Source organism: Mustela nigripes, chromosome 2 (assembly GCF_022355385.1).
Source record: "Mustela nigripes isolate SB6536 chromosome 2, MUSNIG.SB6536, whole genome shotgun sequence".
Classification (NCBI taxonomy): Eukaryota; Metazoa; Chordata; class Mammalia; order Carnivora; family Mustelidae; genus Mustela; species Mustela nigripes.
The window spans coordinates 153,530,243-153,554,318 of NC_081558.1; the positions used below are offsets into that span (position 1 = coordinate 153,530,243).

At 33.6% G+C, this 24,076-nt stretch overlaps 1 protein-coding gene across 3 annotated transcripts in view; it reads left to right on the top strand.

Moving 5' to 3' along the window:
* The window catches only part of GSK3B (glycogen synthase kinase 3 beta), a 210,944-nt gene that overhangs the window by 164,478 nt on the left and 22,390 nt on the right, over nt 1-24,076 (top strand). For 2 of the 3 annotated variants that reach the window (XM_059391873.1, XM_059391871.1), the window contains exons 8-10: nt 6,159-6,254; nt 14,623-14,661; nt 17,327-17,513. In XM_059391873.1, coding sequence (XP_059247856.1) covers nt 6,159-6,254; nt 14,623-14,661; nt 17,327-17,513 — 322 coding nt within the window. The remainder of the gene's footprint in view (nt 1-6,158; nt 6,255-14,622; nt 14,662-17,326; nt 17,514-24,076) is intronic. The other variant, XM_059391872.1, reaches the window with a different exon arrangement.

The window sequence follows — 24,076 nt, forward strand, 5'->3', positions numbered from 1 at the left end:
TTTTCTTTAGCTAATTAGATGCTTGCATTTCTTCATATAATTCTTATATTGCCTAAAATCTATAATATTAACAGTTCAAGATACTCTTTTTATTAAGTTGAATTACCAGGTATGGGTAGATTTTATTTAAATTATGAAGGGTTTTGTTAAGTCTGTTTAATTTTTTAAACTTAAAATTATAGCCTCGTGATCTTACAAAATCTTAGTATACCCTGCACAATTCAAAAGGATTTAGATTTCCCTTTATGGTAAAATCAGTGGAGTTTACGGAAATGATTTTTTAAATTATTTTTTTTTAATCTTTTCCTTGTTTTTGCTATTAATGTTGGGTAGACCATTTTAAGGAGTCAACTGCACATGCATTTGAATCCCATATTTACAAATGACAAACTGTAGCTTTGAGAAGTCAGTTTACCTCCATCAGCTGTAGTCTTAAGTATAAAATGGGTAATAATGTATTATGAAATTTAAATGTGAAAAGAAAATTGATACACCTCACCCAGAGCTTTTACATACTGAGTGGTCCATAAATGTTTCTTCTCTTTGTTCCCTTTTTCCTCACTGTGGGATCTTTTAAAAGGAGAACTTACATATTTTGTCGCCACTTACTTATTTCAGATGATGGTCTGTTTGCTCTTTTCATGGTTGATCTCACCATGATCAGAAAGTAAGTCACTTCATGGCCAGATATACTGAACACCTTTATTTACTCTGAACTAATTATGTCATAAGTTACTCACCTCTCTGTTCTTTAAATGTTTACTTTCCTTGGCCTCCATGGTACCATTGTCTGTAGGACTTCTTCCAGTCTCTTGGACTTCTGTCTCAGTTTTCTTTTTAAATTTCCCTTTTCCTGGAGCACCTGGGTGGCTCAGACGTTAGCATCTGCATTCGATTCCGGTCGTGATCCTGGGTCCTGGGATCAAGCCCTGCATCAGGCTCTCTGCTTGGCTGAAAGCCTGCTTCTCCCTCTCCCCATTCCCCCTGCTTGTATTTTTATTCTCGCTGTCTCTTTCTCTGTCAAGTAAATAAATAAAATCTTCTTTAAAAATTAAAAATTGGGGGGTTTTTTCCACATATTTCTGTCCTGTGGGTCCCCATCTTTAGTACACTTTTCCTTCAGCGTGCTTTACCTGTTATACCCTTCTGCAGCCACCTAGCACCTATACATCAGGTACTACCAGACCTGTTTTTCTACCCTCAAGCCCTCTTCTAAATTCTATACCCATTATTTACCACTTAGTTCTTCTTGATTGTCTTGGATACTATTTCCTCTTCCAGCTCTGTGCCTTCATGCTTAATAGTATCAACATCTTTCACAACTACCAAATTAGAAATAGAAATTGTTCATCTTCCAACCAAGTCCAATAAACAGATTCTTTGATACCATCTCCTAAAATTGGTTTGCCACTGATGAGATTTGAGTTATGTCCTAGTTCTGGCTCTGATTAGTTCTCACCTCTGAAAAGTTGCTCCTTCTAGTCCTCAGTTTTTCTCACCTCTAAAAATGTTTGGACTAGGTCAGAGGTTGGCGACTAGGGCCTAGGAGCCAAATGCACTCTGCTGTTTTTGTAAATAAACTTTTCTTTATAGCTGCATTGTGCCACAGCAGCAGAGTTGAGTAGTGACAGAGGCTCTATGGGCTACAAAGCCTAAAGTATTTACTCTCTGGCAGAAAAAGTTTGCTGACCCCTGTTCTACAGGGTCTTCCTTTTAGTTTCCATCTCTGTTAGCCAGCCTGGAGAGAAACTAGTTTTAAGATTTTTAAAAAATAATAAGAAAAAGAATAGAGAAATGATTATAGCAGTTGAGTATTTGGCAAGGGAAATTAAACATAGAAAATCCTAGGACATTAGAATCTTTGTTTCCCCATCTAATGGTCTTAGACATTCAAGATCATGTGGCTATAAAAGGGATAAAAAGATCTCCATTGCTGCTTCATGGTGACAGTAAGGCATTTGGTTAATTGCTTTTAAATGATCGATAGTGTACAAATCAGTGATTCCGTTTACTGGATAGTACCTAGCTTCTTAAAAGTTACAGATACACATATTTTGAAGGTAGAGGACACAGTCAATTAGAATTATAATTAATAATGATATCATTTTTATATATATTATATATGATATAATAATAGATATATAATTTGTATCACTGTCAAAGCAGATTATTTCCCATTTTAATAAAAGATTTTCTACATGTACACACTGTGTATATTAAAGGAAGATTCCAAGTATGTAAAAAATGCTTAAATAAAAGTCATAAATATTAAACCTTAATGATACATATGCTGACATGTAGTAATGTCTGCAACTGACTTTGAAATGTATCCCAAAAATAAGGTGGATTGATGTATGGATAGATGGATGGAAACGTGATGAACCAAACGTAGTAAAACATTAATCATGTTTTTAAGATAGTTGTTATAAAGGAGAGGGTTTTCACTTTAAAAAAAAAAGTGCAACTTTTCTTTATATTTGAAATTTTTCATTGTAAAATTTTGGGTAAAGGTTTAGACATGAGTGGCTGTGAGATAGGAATTTAGGGAGAAGATACGGGAGTGAAAGCACACATAATACATAATATACCTTCTTGCTTTCACATTAAATAATTAAAAGTTTTTCGTATGTTAAGCAAACCTTGTGTATAGTGCATGTATTTCTCAGCTGTTTTATTGTGTATTTCACAGATTTACTTCAATTGGGAATATCCTTCTACTGGGAATACTCTTAGGATGTAATAAAAAAAAATAAGAATTATAATATTCACTTCAAAGAGTATCCTGCCTTTTTATTATTATACAGTTTGTAGCTTAAATTATCTCACATAGCCCCTATCAGAAAGTTAAATGGCTGATAAGTGCATGTGATCTCTGTCCATACAGTAAAAGGATGCATTTACTAATGGACATCATACAATTCGCATTTTTTAGCATTCTTACCAACTTGTGGGGAGTTTTGACTGTGTCCTGTGTTAACAAAATACTGAATAAATAGAGGGAAACTGCACAGGAAATACTCATTGATTCAGAAGTGGGCATTTCTTAATTGTTGATTGTGATGTATATCATAATGCCAAAATATGTTAAAATGTGTTCAGTGTAAAGCACAAAAATAAAGCAAATATCTGTGTAATTATCACTCATGTTAAGAATTAGAAGAATTACTTATGCCCCATCCCAGTCACAGTCTCTCTTACATCTTCCTATTAAGCTGAATAATCTATTCTTAATTTTTCCAATGAATATTCCCATGTTTTTTATTAGTTTTACAGTTTTACTATGTATACTAAAATACAGTTTAGTCTTGCCTGTTTTTAAGCTTTATATAAGGCGCTCTTACGGTATGTTTTCATTGTTGAGAAAACTCACCATTTTGTGAGATTTATCAGAAGGTATGTGTAGCTCTGCTTCATTCATTTTCATTATTAGTGTACCACTTTATGACTATACTACGGTTTATTTACTAATTCTACTTTTGGATTTTTGCTTGTGCCCGTGGTATTTTATTATGAACAGTGTTGCTTTGGGTGTATAAAAAGTTTCTCTAGGCTAGAGTGTAACCTTAAAGTGGAATTACTAAGTTGTAGGGTCATTGAAGGTATGTGTTATGTACTTATTTATTCATGTCATTGCTCTTGGGTTTTTTTGTTCAGCAGCTAAAAGGATCCAGTGGGATTGCATTTGGGGGGCAGAATTATTGTTTAGCTCACTCTGCCTTTTTCACTCCTCCCCGCTTTGCCAGTACATACAAACACACACACAGACAGAGACACAGATGCACACACACATAACCTTCATCAAGGGGTAAAATAGGATATAAATGTTTGCTTTATTATTTAAAAATAAAAATTAAGATTCCTTTTTAGCCTTCATATTTTAAGTGTGAATAGTTCCTGATTTACAAGTATTTGATATCTACAGCTGCAAAGGCCAGAGACTTCCCTTCCCAGTACTAGATAATACCTTGCTCCTCTCTAAAAAGCTGTACTTCTGCTACAAGGAAGGGAGGATATATAACTAGATATGTGTTTCCAGTGCCCAAAAATAAGCTCTCCACAGAATAATGTATTATAATTTAGATTATTTTTATACTTTTTTTTTCTTTTCAATAACCTCAGGGGTTTGCTCAGAAATTATCTTTTAGGAATTAAAGGTCAGTTTTTAGTTAACTGGATTTCTTTTGGGCTTTTATTGACAAATAATACTATAGCTCAGAATGTCCTTTCCACTTATCTTACTTAAACTTTATGCACTCAGATATTTAAATAATTATGAAAGATGTAATTGGCATATAACAAAGTGCATGTTTTTAAAGTATACAGTTTGGGAAGTTTTGACATATGTATGCACACATGAAACTATCAAGATAATGAACATTTTCCTCACCCCAGTAATTTCCTAGTGCTCTTTGTAATACTTCTCTCCAGCCTTTCACAATCATGGCTTTTCTTTCTGTTGTTGTAAACAAAATTTTCTAGAATTCCCTATGAGTGAAATTATACAGTAGGTACTCTTTTTGGTCTGGCTTCTTTTATTGGGTATAATTACTTGTAGATTCAGCCATGTTCTTTTTTTGTTACTGAGTAGCATTCCATCATATGGATATACCACCATTTGTTTATTCATTCATCTGTCATGGACATTTGAGTTGTTTCTGCTTTTTGGCACCTGCAAAATAGATGTTATGCACATTTGTGTAAAAGTTTTTGTATGAACATATGCTTTCATTTCTCTTGGGTAAATACTTAGGAGTGGGAGTGATGGATATATGGTAAGTATATGTTTAACTCTTTAACATACTGCCGAAGTTTTTTCTAAGGTGCCATACAATTTTACATTTCCACTAGCAGTGGATGAGAGCCTCAATTGCTCTGCATCCTCACCAAAACTTGGTATACACAATCTTTTTTTTAACTTTACTCTTCTGAGTTAGATATGTAGGTGGTATCTTAACAGTTTTAACTGGCACTTCCCTGATGATAATAATGTTGAATATTTTTTCATGTGCTTATTTACTATGTAAATAAGGGTAAACTGTCTTTACTTTACTTGGGTAAAGTGTCTGGTTGTATCTTTTGCCCATTTGGGGGGAGGGGTGTTTGTCTTTTTGTTTTTGAATTATAGGACTCTTGTATATTCTAGGTAGAAGTCCTTTGCAGAATGTATGTTTTACAAGCATTTTCTTTCAGTTGGTAGCTTGCCTTTTTATTTTCTTAAGAGTATCTTTTGAAGAACAAAACTCTTAAATCTTGATTAAATTCTGGTTTTAATGAAATCTAGAGAATTAGAACAACAAAAAAAAGCAAACACACACACACACACAAACCCTGCAGTTCTTACTTTGCCCTGATTATTCACTGGTTGCCACCACAAATCAAGTACTTACTACATTACACTCCTTCTTTGCCACTCTATTTGAATTGTAAATGGCCAAATATTTTAACAAATTTGTTTTATACCAGGCTTTAGAATCATAAAGACAAGTAGTGATGTATGTCATCTTTCTCCAAAGTCCTTATTTTTAGTAATTAGTATTTCTTCCCATCCCGTCATCTGTTTTGTGCATTTAGTTCTGTATGCTTTCCTTTGTCCAGCCCATACTATGTCAGAGGCAGTGAAGTGCTCAGTGTATTTTTATCTTGTATTACAGTTACACTTTTTCCCACACACTAACATCTAAGTTCATTATAACAAAAAATCTCTGGCTCTTTGTATTCTCCATATGTCATCGCATAGTTTCTTGTACACAGGGAACAATCACTAAATATTCATTGATTGAATGGAATTATTGATGACAGTATCTGAGTAAGGTTCTCCTGATTAATTTATTGATAATAAACCCTTTGGCTATACTTTACTAAATGCAGTAGATGGTTTTTCTTGATAGAACGATGTTTGATTTTTACTTGAATGTTTTTAAGTGATCTTTTTGTATAACCCTGGTTTAACATGATTATCATAAAAGTCTGTGTAGGGTAATACAGCATAGGATCTATAGTCAGTTAAAAATCTTTTGCAAAGTCTGCTCTGTTTAATGAATAATATATTTCATGACTTTGGAATTCTTTTTTCCAATGAAACCAGTACATTAAAACATAAAGATTGTATTTGAATGTATATAGGAAAATACGGCAATAACTTGGCTTTCTGTGTCTAGGTCCTGGGAACACCAACAAGGGAGCAAATTAGAGAAATGAACCCAAACTACACAGAATTCAAATTCCCTCAAATTAAGGCGCATCCTTGGACTAAGGTGAGTCAAAATGAGTTTTTTTAGCACATTAACCAATAGTTAACTTAAACTTTCATTGTTTTTAAACTAAACTATTTTGGTACTAGATAGCTCCCTGAGTACAAAGTACATAGCAGTTCTGCATGTAAAGATAGTTGGGTAGTTATACTTTAGTGTTTCAATGACTGTATACTTTTTGTCCCCATTGATTTTCTGTAGGCAGTTTTCAGCCTGGGGTTTTATTTGTAGGTTGAGGACAGTGTACCTATACCATTAAAATACAGAATTTCATTAGGTATAATATCTTATATATAAATAATAACTGCATAAAACTCAAAAGTCAGTTTCTTTAACAGAGGTACTTGCTCAATATCAGGTAGCATATGAAAACATGTATTTCATATATTTTCTTAATTCATTTTTGAAACTGTTTATAGGCCTTATGATACTATGTGTTTTTCTTCTTTTGATTGCTTTCCTTTTGGTATTTCCAGAGGGAAATAAAAAGATTTGATCTTATTGGAGTATACATTGAAAGCATTGATATGTTAATGGGATGTCATTAGCCATTGGATAGCCTAACCGATCTTAGAGCATAGATGGAACCAGTTTGAAGAGCATAAGTACTAATTTACAAAAAAGCTTTATTTTTTTGCTTTGATGCGTGATTGAAGTGATTTAAGATAGATTTTATTAAAAAATTTTTTCATTTCAGTTTAACTTGTGACATTAAAGGCAGGAAAAAAAAAATCTCATTAGGGCTTATTGCTAGATTGAATCTCTAGCATCCTTATTCTACAGTTTAAGAAACTCTGGTCAAAGATACCAAGTGAGTTACTCAAGATTACATAGGTGGCCATGACAAAGCCAGGATTAAACTTTTACTCATGTTTGTGTGTGTGTGTGTGTGTGTGTAATGCCAGACTTAAAGTTATACACCATGCACCTCCTCTCATGTTTACTTAAATTTCATTATGTATTTTTGTGAGTTAATAAAGTTCAGCTCTTCTATAGTTCAATCAGAGATTTTCTGTACTTAAAAATGTACATATAGCAGTTTGTTTTGAGCAGGGATAGGTTTATTTAATTGTTTATAGACCTTTTATAATAAGAGGTGACATAATTTAGAGCTACAAATGAAATAATTTATATTCCCAAATTCAAAGTAAGTCTTTCTTTCTCTGAATTGTATTATGATTCTAGTTACTTTCCTTCAAGTTCTCACAATCTTATCTCTCTTCATTGCAGAAGATCTTTTTATTACTAATTACTTACTTATATCAGAATTTGGTATTGGTGTTTTAGTGCCAGAATTAGAGGTTAGCTTTCACTGACCATGATGTTGCCTTCCCTGCCACACTTAAAATTTATAGTAAATGCTGAATGTTATGAGATAAACCATTCTTTGATCTTTACACCTAAAGTTTATTTTGAATCTTGGTCAGAAAATATTTGGGGTCTTTCACCTTGCCCTTAACTCAGAGAGTCCTAGGTGGCCAATAGGATTTAAAGGCTGAATTGCAGTTTGAATCCAGTGAATTTATTATTAAAGTGTTTACAAGTGATTTGTAGTATACTATGATTTCAGTCATGTTAAAGAAAAACAAAAAAAAAACAAAGACAGTTCTGTATAATGAATAAATCCAGGGAAATATTCCAAAATGCTAATGGTAGTTTGGTTGAGAAAAGTATAGGTGATTTTATTTTCTTTGTTTTACATTTCCATATTTTCATTAATAAGCATGTCATTTTTATGAAAAAAGAAAAATAAAGCTCTTTTTGGTGTAATCTAAGTATTCCTCACATGCTATCCTTGATATAGAGTATCTGACCAATATAATGCTGAAGTTGAAGTTATGAAATTTTATTTAACAGTCCCTATCATTTTTTTTTTTAATCAAGACTACTACTAATATTAGTATGTGGCATATTCGGCATTTCTTCCCCCTCCCCCCTTGGATTATATCTTTTCAAGTATTAGCCAGGATGGAATGTGAGGAATGGTAGATTATAATTAAAGAGTAGTCAACAGAAGATGTGTGGTCAGTTTGTCTGCTTTACATCTTCCTTTGCTCCTGTGGATTCTTGATGTTTTATATCTTACACTAATGCTCTTTAAACTTGAATAATCTATACAAATCCCTTTTATTTGTTTGTTTTATTTAGGCTTCCATTTCTATTTCATGTGTAGGATGATGACTCCATTCTCCCACCTATTTTGTCTGTTGAAAGTACTATGAACTCTCCATTTATATAGTGTGCCTTGACATAATTTGATTTTATTATGTAATAAGCACACTTGTATTAATTTCTCATTGGTGTACACAACTAGATTGATGTTTTTATGGTTGTAAACACAAAACCAAATTCAGACAAAAATTCCACGGCACTGTTCTGCCATCTGGATGAATCCAAATGATCCAAAATATGCTAATATTGATTTTCAAAATAGGTTATTATCAAAATGAAAAGACAAAATTTTAAATTTCTAGAAGGAACACAATCCCTTCTCCCCTCTGTTATGATCGTGAACACCAACTTGAGAAGTACTCTGTTATGTTAGGCAGCCAATAAAGGGGTTGTTTGGGTTTTTTTTTAAAGAAATGCATAATATTGTTCTCTAAAGAAAAGAGCTTGTTGCTCTTTGAGAGCAGGTAAACAAAGTCTGGAAACAAAAGCTATTTTGCCTTTATTTTAGTCTTCTGATAGAATCCACTTTAGCCCTATTTCCTAAAGCTATGAACATGTGAACCCTGCTTTTCTGTGCTGCAGTGTAATACAGCTATATCCCTAAGGATTAGAAGCTGGTGTACTAAAAATGTAGACAGCCATAAAGATCAAGAGAGAAGATACCTTCCATGGAAACACTGAGGTGAAGGGACTTAGATGTTTAAGAAAGATAGCAAACAGAAGAGCTAAACAGTTGATGAGATGAACCATACTATGTCAAGATTCTTGAGAGTTTGAAATCCAGTAAGTTGCCCTTAGCTAGTACTTAATAGCCAGAGTAATCTAATTCATTATTATATCATTTATGCTTTAAGTAGGAAAGGAAATTGGTACTAATGTTTTGAAACAGGGACCATTACTGGATTGAGGACAGGAAGAAAAAGAACTCCTGCATTGGTGTACACTGTAAAGAATAAAAAGCCAGATAGCGAAAAACAAATGATACCACGGAAATTTGAGAATTAAATAGAGATGGAGGTTCATTAGCAGGAGAGGAAGCTTAAATTCTGCATTTAGTATATGGAGGTGTGATTAAATGACAGTCTGGTATGAAGTATGAAGTGAGGATCTAGTTTGAGTACTGCTTCTACTCTTCGTGCCTCAAATTTTTTCTTTTGTACATAGCAATTAGCTTTTGTGTTTTCTGATTCTTTGAAAATAGTAATATACTGTTTTCAACATTTCAATCGATTTCCCTTATTTAAAATAAAGGAATATTTTATTATTTTATTTCTAAATAAATACAAAGATCCTACCTCCATTATAGTTCTTTGATTTGTCCTCTTTATCGCCACTTCCCTGACTCTAGGCCATCATTGTATCATAGAATTTTTAAAACAACCTCCTAACCAGTTTCCCTTTTTCAGTTTCATATCTTTATAGTCCTCATTGCTCTCAAAGTTAGTTTTCTTAAAAGCACATGTGATACTATCACTCCTACTTAAAAATCTTCTTTGTTTACTTATTGCCTTTAGGAAAATCTGACATAATATGCATCTAAGGACAAGGATGACCATATGTCCCACTTTATGCTTGTTCAGAGTAATTGTTAATTGAATGCCCCTTCATTCTCAAAAATGTCCCATTTTGGATGACATATTATATAGTCATTGTGTCACTTATTGTTTCTATCTTTTCTTTCCAGAGAAACAGGAGGTTTATTCTTATCCTGTTCCTCACCTTCCTAACCTCTGATTGTTCCCCAGAGAAGCCATATATGTTTCTATCTCTTTTACTAATGTCTTCTTTTTCACACTTAAAATGATCTTCTTCTCTGCTTACCAAATCTTAACCTTTTCTCAAGACCTCAAATCTTAGTTCTCCCATGAAGTATTTTCTAATTATCTAAGCTCTCCATGATTAATTCCCACCAGATGACTCTTAAAATACCTTCCAAGTCATGCCACATGCATTATAGCATTTCCTAATTTCTTTTTCATAGTGGTTATAATGGGATGGATATCAGTTACTTCAAAATGTTTGTTACTAAGTTTTTGGCATACACAATAAGTTTATTTAATAGCTAAATGAATATGGGATATGTGAAACCATGGATTATTATTTAAGTATCCTAGAAACCAGTATCCACAAGCCAGTCCTTATATACCCAATTTCTTAGAACACTGTCCACATACTTGAAAATTAATGAATTTAGTACTGTTTACAACTAGCTAAGAGAAATTAGAAAATTGAGGTTGAGGTCATTTCAGTTGTTAAGGTACCAGACTAGACTGGACAGATTATGTTTATTATTCTCTGTGTTTAAAACTAAACATAAAACTGTGCTATACTTGTGTATTTTTTCCTACTAATTTTTTAAGACTTTCTTTATAATCTTACCTTTTTTTCTGAGCCTTCGAGTACAATATTTTTCACTTGGTAAACGTTGTGTTTCAATTTTACATATTTATACTTTTAAAAATGCCCTCAGGGCAGCTGGTGGCTCAGTCGGTTGATCTTAGTGATCTCATGGGTTGTAAGATAGAGCCCTGCATTGGACTCCATGCTCAGCAGGGAATCTGTTTGAAGATTCTCTTTCTCTCAAATAAATAAGTCTTTAAAAACTTTTTTTAAAAATAAAAATGCCTTCGGAGGGGTCGAAAGAGCACAAAACAAAAATTGTCAGACTTCTTTTTTGTGGGTAAACTTGATGAGCCTTTTTTGGTTTTGCTTACATGTACTTCAGAAAGCATAAAACTATGTTGGGACTTCTACTGGTTCCCAAGATTGTACTCATCTGTTTTGTTCCATTGCTTAGGTAAATTAGTTTCTATATTATTACTTAACTTACCTCTGCCCTGAACATTCTACTAATCCATTATCACTTGTCTCATTAAATACACTATATTCTCTAATGAATTTTCCACCTACATCTTTATTAGTGTTAGAATAATCACTTTTCCGTGTCTAACATTTATTTTCCTATGTGAGTAGATTTCCTCACTTTCCTAGTTGCACTGGCTACACTCCCCATTTCTTTGCTGGAAACTATGCACTTTAAAATCTAGCCATTAGGGTGGCCAATCCCCGTGTAAGAGAAATAATGTAAAAAAGAATGCTTAGGCATAAGTTTCCAGGTCACTTGTGGGGAGCAGAGGGATAGGGTTGGGGGTGGATTAAAAAAGCAAAAGAAAAAAAGCGAAAGTCTACTTTCTTAAAATCTGTATCTCCTATGTACCCAGCACTGTGCCAGATACTCAGATACTATAAAGGACGCAGAAGAAGTACACTATATAGCCCTTGTTTTTGAAAAGCTTACAGGTGATATAACTGACTTTGTCGAAGCAAGTATTCAGTAATATAACATATAACTACATACTTGATTGTGTGCTCTAAGTATTCAAGTGTTTCACATGCTGTAGGTATAAGTCAGATCTCCAGCGGGGGTGGTGGAATTAGAAAGGAAGCCTCTTAAAGATGAAGAAGGACTAGGTGGGGTGGGCTGTTGAAAGAGGATTTAGATTTGCTTAGATGTTGGTAAGGTCAGGAATTGTTGTAGCCCAGAGGACTGTCCCTTAAGATGAGGAGGTGTGGGTGAAAGAAAATGTTCTACTTTCCTAAGAAGGTCAGTCTGACCATAAGAGATTAAATTGAGTAAGTGGACATTTGGTAAATCATACTTTTATGTAAGCCTGCAGTACTGTTTTATCAGTGAATGAAGTCATAGGAAAAAATTACATTGCATAGTTAAATGTTGATATCAACACATGTATTATTTACGTGTAATAGAGCTCAGAAAAAATCAGTAAGCCTTTTAATAAGTACAGGTGAAATTTATTGAATGTTGGCTCTGTTGTGACTAAGGAAGGGATGTTTGTGCCTCTTATGAATTATGTACCATATATCAGCTCTTTAGTAGACTTAAGTTCTTTCTGTATCTACTTAATCTGGGTAATTAACATAACTATTCAACAAATCCATGGCATCATCTCACTTTTAATCCTTATTAGGTCTACAAATTGCAAATAATTTTAGATGATTAATAGATTACTTGAGAGCCAGCATTGGGGTTGCTCCTTAGAAGTTCATGGTTTATCAGTTTTTAACACTGGGTGCTTGTGTGTTTTGTGTATAACCAGAGAACGGTGTCTGGGTTGTACATTTATCACAGTGAAATCTAGGAAGAAGGAGCTGCTCAGAACAGGCACAGCACTTGTTCTGTGTTCTGCGTGGATTATCATTGCCCATAGACATTTCTACATTGCTCTGGTTGGCTGTTTAATACAGTAGAATTGTTGAGAGCTGATGCTGTGGCAATCAGCTGTAGGCCTTGATATCGTATATATGACTGCTTATAAATGGTAATTTTAAAAGGCCTAAGATTCATTCGCAACAGTTAGCTCCAGATTGAAATTTGATATTTGAGAGCTAAAGTCTATCTTAGGCCATGTAAGGGAAAAATTGCCTCTGTCATTTTTGAGTTATCCAAATGCAAATTTATTTTGAATAATTCTTCATTTAAGGACTCATTTGCATTTGTTCGATACCACAGAGACTTTCTTTTTGAAAAATGAATTGTTTCTGTTAGTTTCTTTTATGGACTAGTATTTGTGGTGACAGTTTGTTTCAATATAAGAAAATGAGTTGCTGCACAGGTGAGGTAGTATTTGAATCACTTAAAAGTTCATGTCAGTGTTTTGGTTCTTTTCAATTTTTCCTTTCTGTTCTCTTCCTTTCTTTTGTTTATTTATTTATTTTTTGCTTTGTTCTGTTTATTTTTATTTATTTATTTTTGTTTTTAGTTTTTACAGAGGGTGTTTTGGGCTCTTCATGGCCTTGCTAACATACTTGGCTGGCCATATTTAGTCTGCGCACTAACTGTTAGTTGGCCCAGTTGAGTCTTACTTTGTGCTCTCAGTTTTTTTAGTCTCGCTTTCTATTTTTGTCCACCTGATTGTGTTCTAGTTCATGAGAGATTTTAATTCTGATGGGCCGGATTTTAATCCGTGTACTAAATTTTAGTCTGCAGACTAAAAGTAATCCGCGGATTATTTATTTTTGCAAAATATTAATTCCCCCACTGGAAACTATCCTAAAAGAATGTTAAATTCTCTTAGAATAGCCAAGGGAATTCACAGCTACTGGTGAGTTCTGCCATTTTTTTGTTCTCAATACCTAGACATAATAGATCCTACTACCTCCCTTGCATATTTGGCTCCGTTGTGCCTAGGTGTTGGTGTACATTACTATGCATGTCACCTGTAACTGTGACTGTCCCTTAGTTGTATTGTTTATTGTATATATTTTTTGTTTAGCTTTTGGTGGGTGAATTGGGCATAACTGCACATGGAACTGTGTTGAATTTGTAGTGCTCAAAGATGTAGGATTTTTTTTCAGTGAGTTTTTCCAAAAAAGGAAAGAATGTTCTTTATTTATTTTAACTAAGTAATGGGTGCAAGGGTATGAGGGGGCAAAGCCCACAATAGAAAAAGTAAGTTATACCCGCACTCCTGAGTGATATGTCAATTGCCTGAAGAATCCTAAAATAATGAGAATGTCAGCAAACCTCTTTTAGCAGGGAAGTCAATCCAAAATGGAGAATAATCCGCGGTGGCCTGATCCTTCTTAGCTCACACAAATTGAAAATATCTGGCTTGAAATCTGTAGTAATATAAATTAAATCTATTTATTACTTTCCTCTCATCACTAATAATTAAGCAAAAAATGTTTATACTGTCTAACTGGAATACATTAATAGATAAAAATTAGCACATTGGGAACTGATGTCTGTAAAAGCAGGCTAATATGCCCCCTCCCAGCCATGTCAATGGATGATGAATCCAGGTCGTAGAAGACCAAACACTTTACTTTGGGAAGTTTACTTCTAGATTTAATTTTGATTTTAACTTTTTTTGGTTTTGTATTTTTTTAATAAACGCACTGGCATTGGAACATAATAAAATTAAAATGTTTCTTTATTGTGCCTCACCATTGCGCAATCAAATTTTTTTGCATACACTGTGGTGAAATAATTTTTAAAACTTGGACTTGCTACTGTGGAGACTGATGTTTAAAGTTTATAACTGTATAAACATTTTCTATGTCCCCCCCCCCACACCATGGATTTCTTATAACACTGGATATATTTTTCCTTGCTGGACTATTCTCTTTTGGATTGACTTCCCCTGTTTGGATTATTTCACTGCATTATCATCTTTAGGATTCGTCAGGAACAGGACATTTCACCTCAGGAGTACGGGTATGTACTTAATTTTTTTTTCCCCAAAATTTCAGGGCAGGTCTATAAAACTAGGGGGAAAACTTTTTTTTAGAAAGGGCAAACCATTATTCATTCTAGAAATGTAAAAGTAAAAACAATGTAGGATAGCTGTGGTGTTTTTTTTTCTTTCCATCCACCCTCTGAGATAGGTTTTACTTATGGTATATTTAGATTGTCAGTCTCCTGAGTGATTTATTTACATCTAGAAGTGAGGAACTGTGGAGTTTAAAAATTATTTTTTCAAGAATAAATATTAACAAAGATGCATAGAACTAAAGGTTCTGAGTGTTAAACAATTTAAATGAGTAAGGAATAAAATGGCATTAGAAGCTTCATTATTAAAAGCCATATTTCAGTTGTTACTGGTTTCCTTCTCTTTAAACACAAAGATAATTTAGAAGAGCTATTTTCTAGTTTGGCCTGAAATTTTTTAAAGTTGCATGCTTCTACACCCTATATTATGGTCACAAATCTGAACTTTGGAAGACACTGGGCTTTGACTCCCCATAATTTCCCAGTTAACCTTTATCCATAGAGTACTAAACCAAGGCTTCGCTCATCAGAAATTTCTCAAAGGGTTTAAAATAATAATGGATTCTTTTTAAAGGGCAGATTAAGTCTTGATTTTAATGTGGCCTCTTAGAATGAAGTCTTCTTTATTGTTTTTAACTCTTTGATTCCATGAGTTAGGATTCCCTGGCAAAATTGACTAATAGGTGTCTTAGTACCAACATGGATGGTTGCTTGTAGCCGTAAGATACCAAATGAATGTGGATGATTTTTTTAAATAATTAGAGATAAGTTTACAATACTAGTTTATTAATAACTTTAATGCAAAATCCTCATTAATGTAACATGAAATTTCTTCACTTAAAATACATTCACTGTTCAGCTACCCTACATTTGAATGTTTTCAGGAGATATTTCTACTTTTGGTGGTACTTTTAATTCTACTTATACAGTCCCATATTGGTGCAAAAGCATTTTCCCTTAGACTAGCTAGCAAAATAAATCCACATGCTGTGAAATAAATACAAACAGCTCTCTGGGATAAAATAATGTCAGTAATGCTTAATATTTTTGTGAAAAATTTTCAGAGTTTTCCCACTGATTATTTTCTTTTACATTCGGAATTTGATTATATGGACCTGGCTAGGAAACAAGAGAGGGAAAAATGACCAAGAACAGTGGAAGATCTAAACATTTCAAATAATACAGTACCTTTAAGGTTTCCTTGACTGAGGTGAGTCAGATCACTCAGAAGAATAAAGATAAAGCAATTTTTGATCGTACAGAGGGTTTTCTAATATAGTCAAATAAGTTCTTTGCTGTTCAGAAATAAATTCCTAGGATCCTAGGATCAATTTCTCAATTTCCATGGAAAATAGTAGTAATAAACTTTGTGTAAAAACAAAGAAAAATAAGGTTTTCACTTTAGAAAGTACTCTTATATTGTCTCTTGAAAAGTAAGCTCTATAGTAGTAACTAGTTCTGCTATCTTCAGCCTAAGTGATAGTCAGATGTTACATGAGCCATTCTCGTTAGGAAACCTTACTTCATCCTCCTCACAATCTACATGTCCTTCCCTCACTATTTCCCTCCCTTTATATACGTCTGCCTCTATTTATATGTCTGTCTACTACCACTACCACATCTTCTGTTTGATTGCTTTTCCCATATCAAGGGATATATATTTCATTTTTCTTTAGTTTCAGAGGCTTTCTGTCCATCTACTTAGTTTATTTCTGTTGTCCCCTTTCTACTTTTATTCTTCAGCTGTCCATAATTTAAAACAGTTATTTTCATAGTTTTATATATAGATTTGGAGTTTTAAGACATAGATGTGTAGAAAGCTTTCTGGTTTTTTTTTTTTTTAGAAACTAATTTATTTGCTTCTTGCTTAAACACAGCCTTCAGTTGACTTTTTCTGACATAATGGCTCCTAATGAAATATTTGTACTAATGAAAAGTACATTTCTTTCTCCCTAATTAAGACCTGAGAATATTCATTCAAATGAGGGTAATCTGGCCATGTAAGCTGTATGTAATACATACAGCTATTCTTTGAGAAAACAGTTTTAACTCTGGTTATTCAAGAATTTCTTCAAATCAGATAGATGCTGTTTATTGAAAAGATAATACCAAAGCATTAGCATTTCTAGACCTATTGTAAATAGTTTTCCTTTTTCAGAAAATATTGATGGCCAGATTTGAGTAGTGCTGTCCATTACTGAAAATTGTTCTGCAAAAATCACACACAAGAGGCAACCACCACAGTAGTCAAAACTTTTAGAAAATTTTAATATTCTTCTAGTTGTGCTTACTTCCAGAACCCATCCCTTTTCTTGTGCCTATCATATTGTATTTTGTGTACATATTTAATTGTACTGCTTTATGAACAAATGCAGATTTTTAAAAAAATTTCCCCTAGTTTTTTCTCAGAACTTTTCTCATATAGTTTGTAATTAGCTGTTTACCCCAGTGTGGTGAATTATATGCCGTTAATTCTTTTCAGTCTAGAAGGTTCCTTTCACAAATGCAGCCATGTTGTATGTGGTGGGAATTAACTCATACTCAAAGGATAATTTGCTACAATTCTTACAATAAAGCATTAATTGTTCTTTGCCCTTTTTTTGTGCTGCAGGTCTTCCGACCCCGGACTCCACCAGAGGCAATTGCACTGTGTAGCCGTCTGCTGGAGTATACACCAACTGCCCGATTGACACCACTGGAAGCTTGTGCACATTCATTTTTTGACGAATTAAGGGACCCAAATGTCAAACTACCAAATGGGCGAGACACACCTGCACTCTTCAACTTCACCACTCAAGGTAATTCCAAATACTTAGTTCTGTTTTTTACCATTTCTTTTCTTTTCTTTTTTTTTTTTTTTTTTTACGATTTTATTTATTTATTTGACAGATCACAAGTAGGCAGAGAGGCAGGCAGAGAGAGGGGGAAGCAGGCTCCCTGCAGAGCAGAGAGCCTGATGCAGGGCTCCATCCCAGGACCCTGAGATCATGACCTGAGCCGAAGGCAGAGGCTTAGCCCACTGAGCCATCCAGGTGCCCCTATTTTTAACCATTTCTGAGGAAGCTACATATGTGTGTTAGGTGATATTCTTTTAGTTGAAATCTGTGTAGGACTAAAGTGGGCATATTAAGTACTTATACAGGTAGGTGAACATCCTTTTAACCAATTATTAGGCTACTACTTGTATGGTTTTGAACAACATAGGGGCAGATAAAATTTTTCCAATAACCATAGCTTCTTTCATTTTTGGCAGATTATAATAAATCTTGACACATGAGAAATTATATAGACTAATGTACAATTTAACTTACAAATTTGTGTTTGAAACTTAGAATGTTAGCATTTCTTGCTTCCCAAGAATTTATGTCAGATTTTTTTATTTTTTTTTATTTTTTTTTTTTTAAGATTTTATCCATTTATTTGACAGACAGAGATCACAAGTAGAGAGAGAGGCAGACAGAGAGAGAGGAAGGGAAGCAGGCTCCCTGCCGAGCAGAGAGCCCGACGTGGGGCTCGATCCCAGGACCCCGAGATCATGACCTGAGCCGAAGGCAGTGGCTCAACCCACTGAGCCACCCAGGCGCCCCTATGTCAGATTTTTTTAAACCTGGAAATAAATTTGTGGCTATATTTGTATAAAGTCGGATATCTTATAAACAGAAGGAAAACTGGAATTCTAGAACTCTCTCTCTTAGAAATTATATAAGGGATGTAGATAGAGAAATTCCCTTGCCTTCTGGGGCTTGGCACCATTGATGCTACTGAGAAATGTTGAGGAAAAATGGAGTTTGTGTACTTGTGGTTTCTAGACCAGAAGAATCATTATTTCTTAATCACTTTTGTGTTCACTTTTCTTTCCTCTCTAAGACCCTAAGTGATTCATTTAATCAACTGCACTGCTTTGATGCAGAGATTTTCTACATAAATGGAACATTAAAAGTGTACCATTTACTATAGATAAAATAAGCAGTAAATAGTCAATTGATTGATTAGGCTGCTTAGTCAAGCTAGAAATATAAAAAGGAGATGGAGAGCTTTCTGTGACCAAGAAATAGATATATTTCCTTTATTCTAAGATGAATTTTCCTCCCATATTTAAACTTTTCTAAAATTCAAAGTGGGGAAAATGCATTGCTTAAGCAGTAGATTTAGAAGACGTGAGTTGCTAGTACAATAGACTTGGATGATTCCATTAACTATATTCTGGAGTGGTCAATAACATGTAACTACTAGCAGTGCTGATGTGGTCTTAAACTGCATTCATAAAGAAAAATTTTCAGATATTCTGGGATTAATTCTGACTACTTAGGGCAGATCGGAAATCATTTGGGATGTTGTTTTAGATTCTGGCTATGCCTTTTTAAGATGTTAATGAATGGCAGGTAGGATATACAAAGGAACAGAATAGACAGTAGATCCCGGAAAAATGAAGACTTAAGGAACTCTTGACAGGTGTCTAAAATACCTCATAGGTTATCTTCTAAAGAAAGGTGTAGACCTGTATTCTTTCTCCTGATTATAAAATTGAAAACAGTAGTAGCAGAAAATTAGAGAACAGTACATATTTGAATTTATTCTACAAACCTTGGCCCCTGGCATATCTATCTATATAGATACAGATAAATATATTTATCTATAAATAAATATATATCATTTATCTATTAATAAATAAAATTATTTATTAATTTAATAAATAAATTTCTTTAGTTTAATAAATAAAATTATTGATGAATCAGTGAAGTTTTCACTTGTTTAACAGTGGAACAGGTTTGTTTGTTTTCTAAAATACCAAATTTTATATCAGGAAAAAGCTGGATGATGTCAAAGTTACAGATAGAATTATTACACTTTGCCTATAGGATAGACTCTTCTAGAGCAAAGATTCTATGATTTTGTGTCATTAAGAAAGTAAGTTTTATTTTCAATGTTTACAGCTTTGTTTTAATCAAGAGTAGTATATACACATTGAGGATAATGTTGAAAATGCAAAAGAAGTACAGAGAAAATTAAAATCATAGTCCCCAAATAATCACTTTTAGCATCCAAATTAATCACTATAAGATTTTATGGTATTGCTCTTCTTTAATGCATATACTGATAATCCTTGGATATATATATACTCTCCCATTAAGAATATCCCAAATAGGGTGCTTGGGTGGCTCAGTGGGTTAAGCCTCTGCCTTCGGCTCAGGTCATGATCTCAGAGTCCTGGGATCGAGTCCTCCGTTGGGCTCTCTGCTCGGCAGGGAGCCTGCTTCCTCCTCTCCCTCTCTCTCTGCCTGCCTCTCTGCCTACTCGTGATCTCTCTGTCAAATAAATAAAAATAAATTCTAAAAAAAAAAAAAGGATATCCCAAAAAGGTTTCTTTTGGTTAACTTAAATGTATTTAAAATTCTGCTTTGTATAAAATTAAATTTATTCTGCATAAAATTAAATTTATTCAGGAACTTTACTTTTTTACTTCTCAAATTTCATAAAACAGTTTCATTAATACTTAAAAAAAAAAAATTATTTATTTATTTATTTATTTAACAGAGATAAAACAAGTAAGCAGAGCAGCAGGCAGGGAGAGGGAGCCCAACGCAGGGCTTGATTCTAGGACCCTGGGATCATGACCTGAGCCAAAGAAAGCTGCTTTTACAAACTGAGCCACCCAGGCACCCTTATTAATACTTTATATATGCGTCTTTTACATCTGTATCTTTGTTATCAGTAGAGCTACATTTTGAACTATCATTAATTTTTTTATATGAAGCAGTTTTTGAATCTATATGAGGCCACCACTGAAAATTCTACAAGTATCCATTTTCACAAGGTTTTTTATTTTGATTTTGTACTATAGATATCTGTTTATTATCTGTACATTTAACTATCTACTCAGTTGCTTTTTAAAGTGGTCTCTAAAATGCTCTGTATGTAGTGACATGCAGCACTCGCAACTGTGGAATCTTGGCATCAGAAACTACTAAGTTAATGTTAAATTTGTCTCTCCTTTTTTTTTTTTTTTTTTTTTTTTAAACAAGTTCTGTCAGGTGAACTTAAGAGTTCCCAAACCGACACTGGTTGGGGTTTTATTCACACTAAATATCTTCTCTGATAAGTACTTTTTTTTCAAAATACATGGATCAAGGAAGCCTTTTGTCAAATAAGCAACTTGGTAGAACCCTAGACACAATAGATATTTACTGTGGATACATTTTGAAGAATAATTTTTCTTATATACAGACATACTAGGTACATACTCTATAATGCACCTGTATGTGTTGATCAAAATTGAGATATTATTTAAGCATTTTATTTAATCAGATTTAAAAATCCAGGATTCTGTTTCATTGTTTGTGTGTACCAATTTTGAAATAACTACATTTGATTCTTTAGTCACTGGCTGATAATTTTTCATTATTACTAAAGAAAATAAAATTTTAAAACAACGAAGTTTGTTTTTCTATGGATTTCTAAGCTCTTTTGAAAACAGATAAAATTCGTATGACATAAGATGAGCCATTTTAAAGTAAACAGTTCAGTTTATTTAGTATATTCACAGTTTGTACAACTACCACCTCAATCAAGTTCCAGAACATTTTCATTGCTTCTAAGGAAAACTCCATACCCTTTAGGCAGTCCGTTCCCTTTAACTCCTCCAATCCCTGGCAACCACCAATGTGCTTCCTGCTTCTGGACTTAACCTATCCTGGATATTTTATATAAATGAAATAATATATTATGTGACCTTTTGTATATGGCTTCTTCACTTTGCATAATGTTTTCAAGGTTCATCCATGTCATAGTAGTATATTAGTATTTTGTTCCTTTTCATGACTGAATAATATTCCACTGTATTATGTCTTGACCAGTACAGGCTGCTATAGCAAAACACTAGAGATTATGTGGCTTAAACAACAAATATTTATTTCTCAGAGTTCTGAAGGCTGGCAAGTTCAGGATTAAGGTGCTAGTAAATTTGATGTCTGATGAGGGCCTACTTCATGGTTTGCAAACCGGTGCTTTCTTACTGTGTGCTTATGGTAGAAAGAGATTACCTCTCTTGTTTCTCTTACAGAGCCACTAATCCCATTCATGGGGGTTCTACCCTCATGATCTTAATTGCCTCTTAAAGGCCCCATTTCCAAATACTATTACACTGGGGAATAGGGTGTAAGCATATGAATCTTAGGGAGATGCAAACATTCAGTCCATAGTGTATGGATGGATACACCACATTTTTGTTTATCTGTCATCTGTTGATGGATATTTGGTTTGTTTCTCCTTTCGGCTATTGTGAATAGTGTTGCTAAGACCATTTGTGTACAAGTATATTTTTTTGAATACTTCATTTGAATTCTTTTGGGTATTGCTGAGTCATGTGGTAATTCTGTGTTTAACTTTTTGAGGACTGCCAATCTATTTTCCACAGTAGTTTTGCATGTTTTACATTCTCACCAGCAAGGTACAAGAGTTCCAATTTCTTCATATCCTTGCCAATAATTTTTTTTCCTCTTCCTCTTCTTTTTCTTCTTAAAATAAGCATCCTAGTGGATGTGAAATGGTATTTTATTGTGCATTGTGGTTCTGAGCTTATTGCAATATAATGAATCATGACCTGGTAAATGCTATTTTCCTATTTTCTAATAAATTATACTCATAAGACAAAGGGACATGAAAATAAATTGGCTTAGATTTTAGAATATAGTCTTAAAAATATTACAAAGAGTTTTATGAATGGGCAGTTTTCATATTGCAAACTAATAGAATCGGCTAATCTTAACATCCTTAAAAGTCTCTAAAGTTTTTAACTTCAGCTGTGACACATACCTTTAATGTAAAGGCTCAATTTGAAGAAGAATATTTGGTTTGAGCTTTATTCATACATGTCTGATATATATAAGATTTTTAAAAGGTATGAAGATTATTTTATTTTGACATTTCAAATTGTTATATTTCCCAGAATATCAGACATAACTATGATTCTCTGTATGTCTGAATTTCCATATGTATCTTTGAGGATTTAAAGAATGTGTATATATTTGGTAGTGGTGTGTGTAGATGTAGTATGCAATCTGTATAGTTCCAAGTGTTTCTGTGACTCTGCATATTAGTTAAAAGGATGTACATGAGTCTTTGTGTTTATCCAAATGAACTCTGTAAATATGTCCTTGAAATTATTTTCCATAAAACTAAATGTATTAAATTGAAAGTACCATCATTTTGAAATATGACCCTTCTTTTTTAAGTATTAAAATGCCCTGTCCTCGCAGCCATTCTGAAACTGAGCTATAATCTCCTGTAGTACTTTCTCCCTTTCCTTCTACATCAGTATTACACTTGAATGGTATTTCTGTGTATGGACACAGCTGTCCCGGAAAGAAGTGATATTTGATGTTGTTATATTTGATCCTCTATATTATGATTTTGGATCAGTGCTTCCAAATGATTATCTAATTTACCAAGGCAAATTTGTAACTGTTGTGCAGATGCGATTTCAAAGCACATATTATTTAATAGCATTTAATGAATGATCAGAATAAAATGGGGTAATACAAGAGCTTGAAAAAAGGAGAATCAGTCACCCAATTGGTTGTATAGCTAGAGAGAGTCCAGAAATAGGAAACTCTAGGGGTGGGAGGGTGTTATTGAAGTTCTGCTGTAAACACTCCCCCATCCTCACAAATTTTCATGGTCTATACTAATTCCCCCCAAAAGAAATAAAGATAATTCACTGTCTGCATGTAGTAGGTACTTAATGAATGTTTGAGTGACATAGGCCACTTTTAAGTAAACATAGTATTGATTCATGCAATAAATATTTATTAGACATTTCTAGTGTTCCTTCTAGTTGCTGTTAGTGTTGGCTTTTTTTGTTTGTTTGTTTTTGTTTTTTGTTTTAAAGAGAGAGACAAATTGATTCATGCAACAAATATTTATTAGACATTTCTAGTGTTCTTCTAGTTGCTGTTAGTGTTGGCTTTTTTTGTTTGTTTTTGTTTTTTGTTTTAAAGAGAGAGACAGAGATAACGAGAGAGCACAAGCCCGGAGGAGAGGGAGAAGTAGGCTCCCCGCTGAGCAGGGAGCCAGACAGGGGGCTTGACCCCAGGTCTCTGGGATCATGCCCTGAACCAAAGGCAGATGCCTGACTGAGCCATCCAGGCACCCCTGGTGTTGTTTTAATTAGCAAGGTAAACCTACCCTTTGACTAGGACCATGAAGATTAAACACTTGAGTAAAACATAGGGTTGTATTGAAGTAAAGCTTCAATTGAAAAAAGCTTAACAATGCTAACTGCACTTTGATGTTTATTACTGTGCCATGAGTAATTAGCTATAAATAATAATTAGTATTATACTCATATAATTAAAACAAGTAT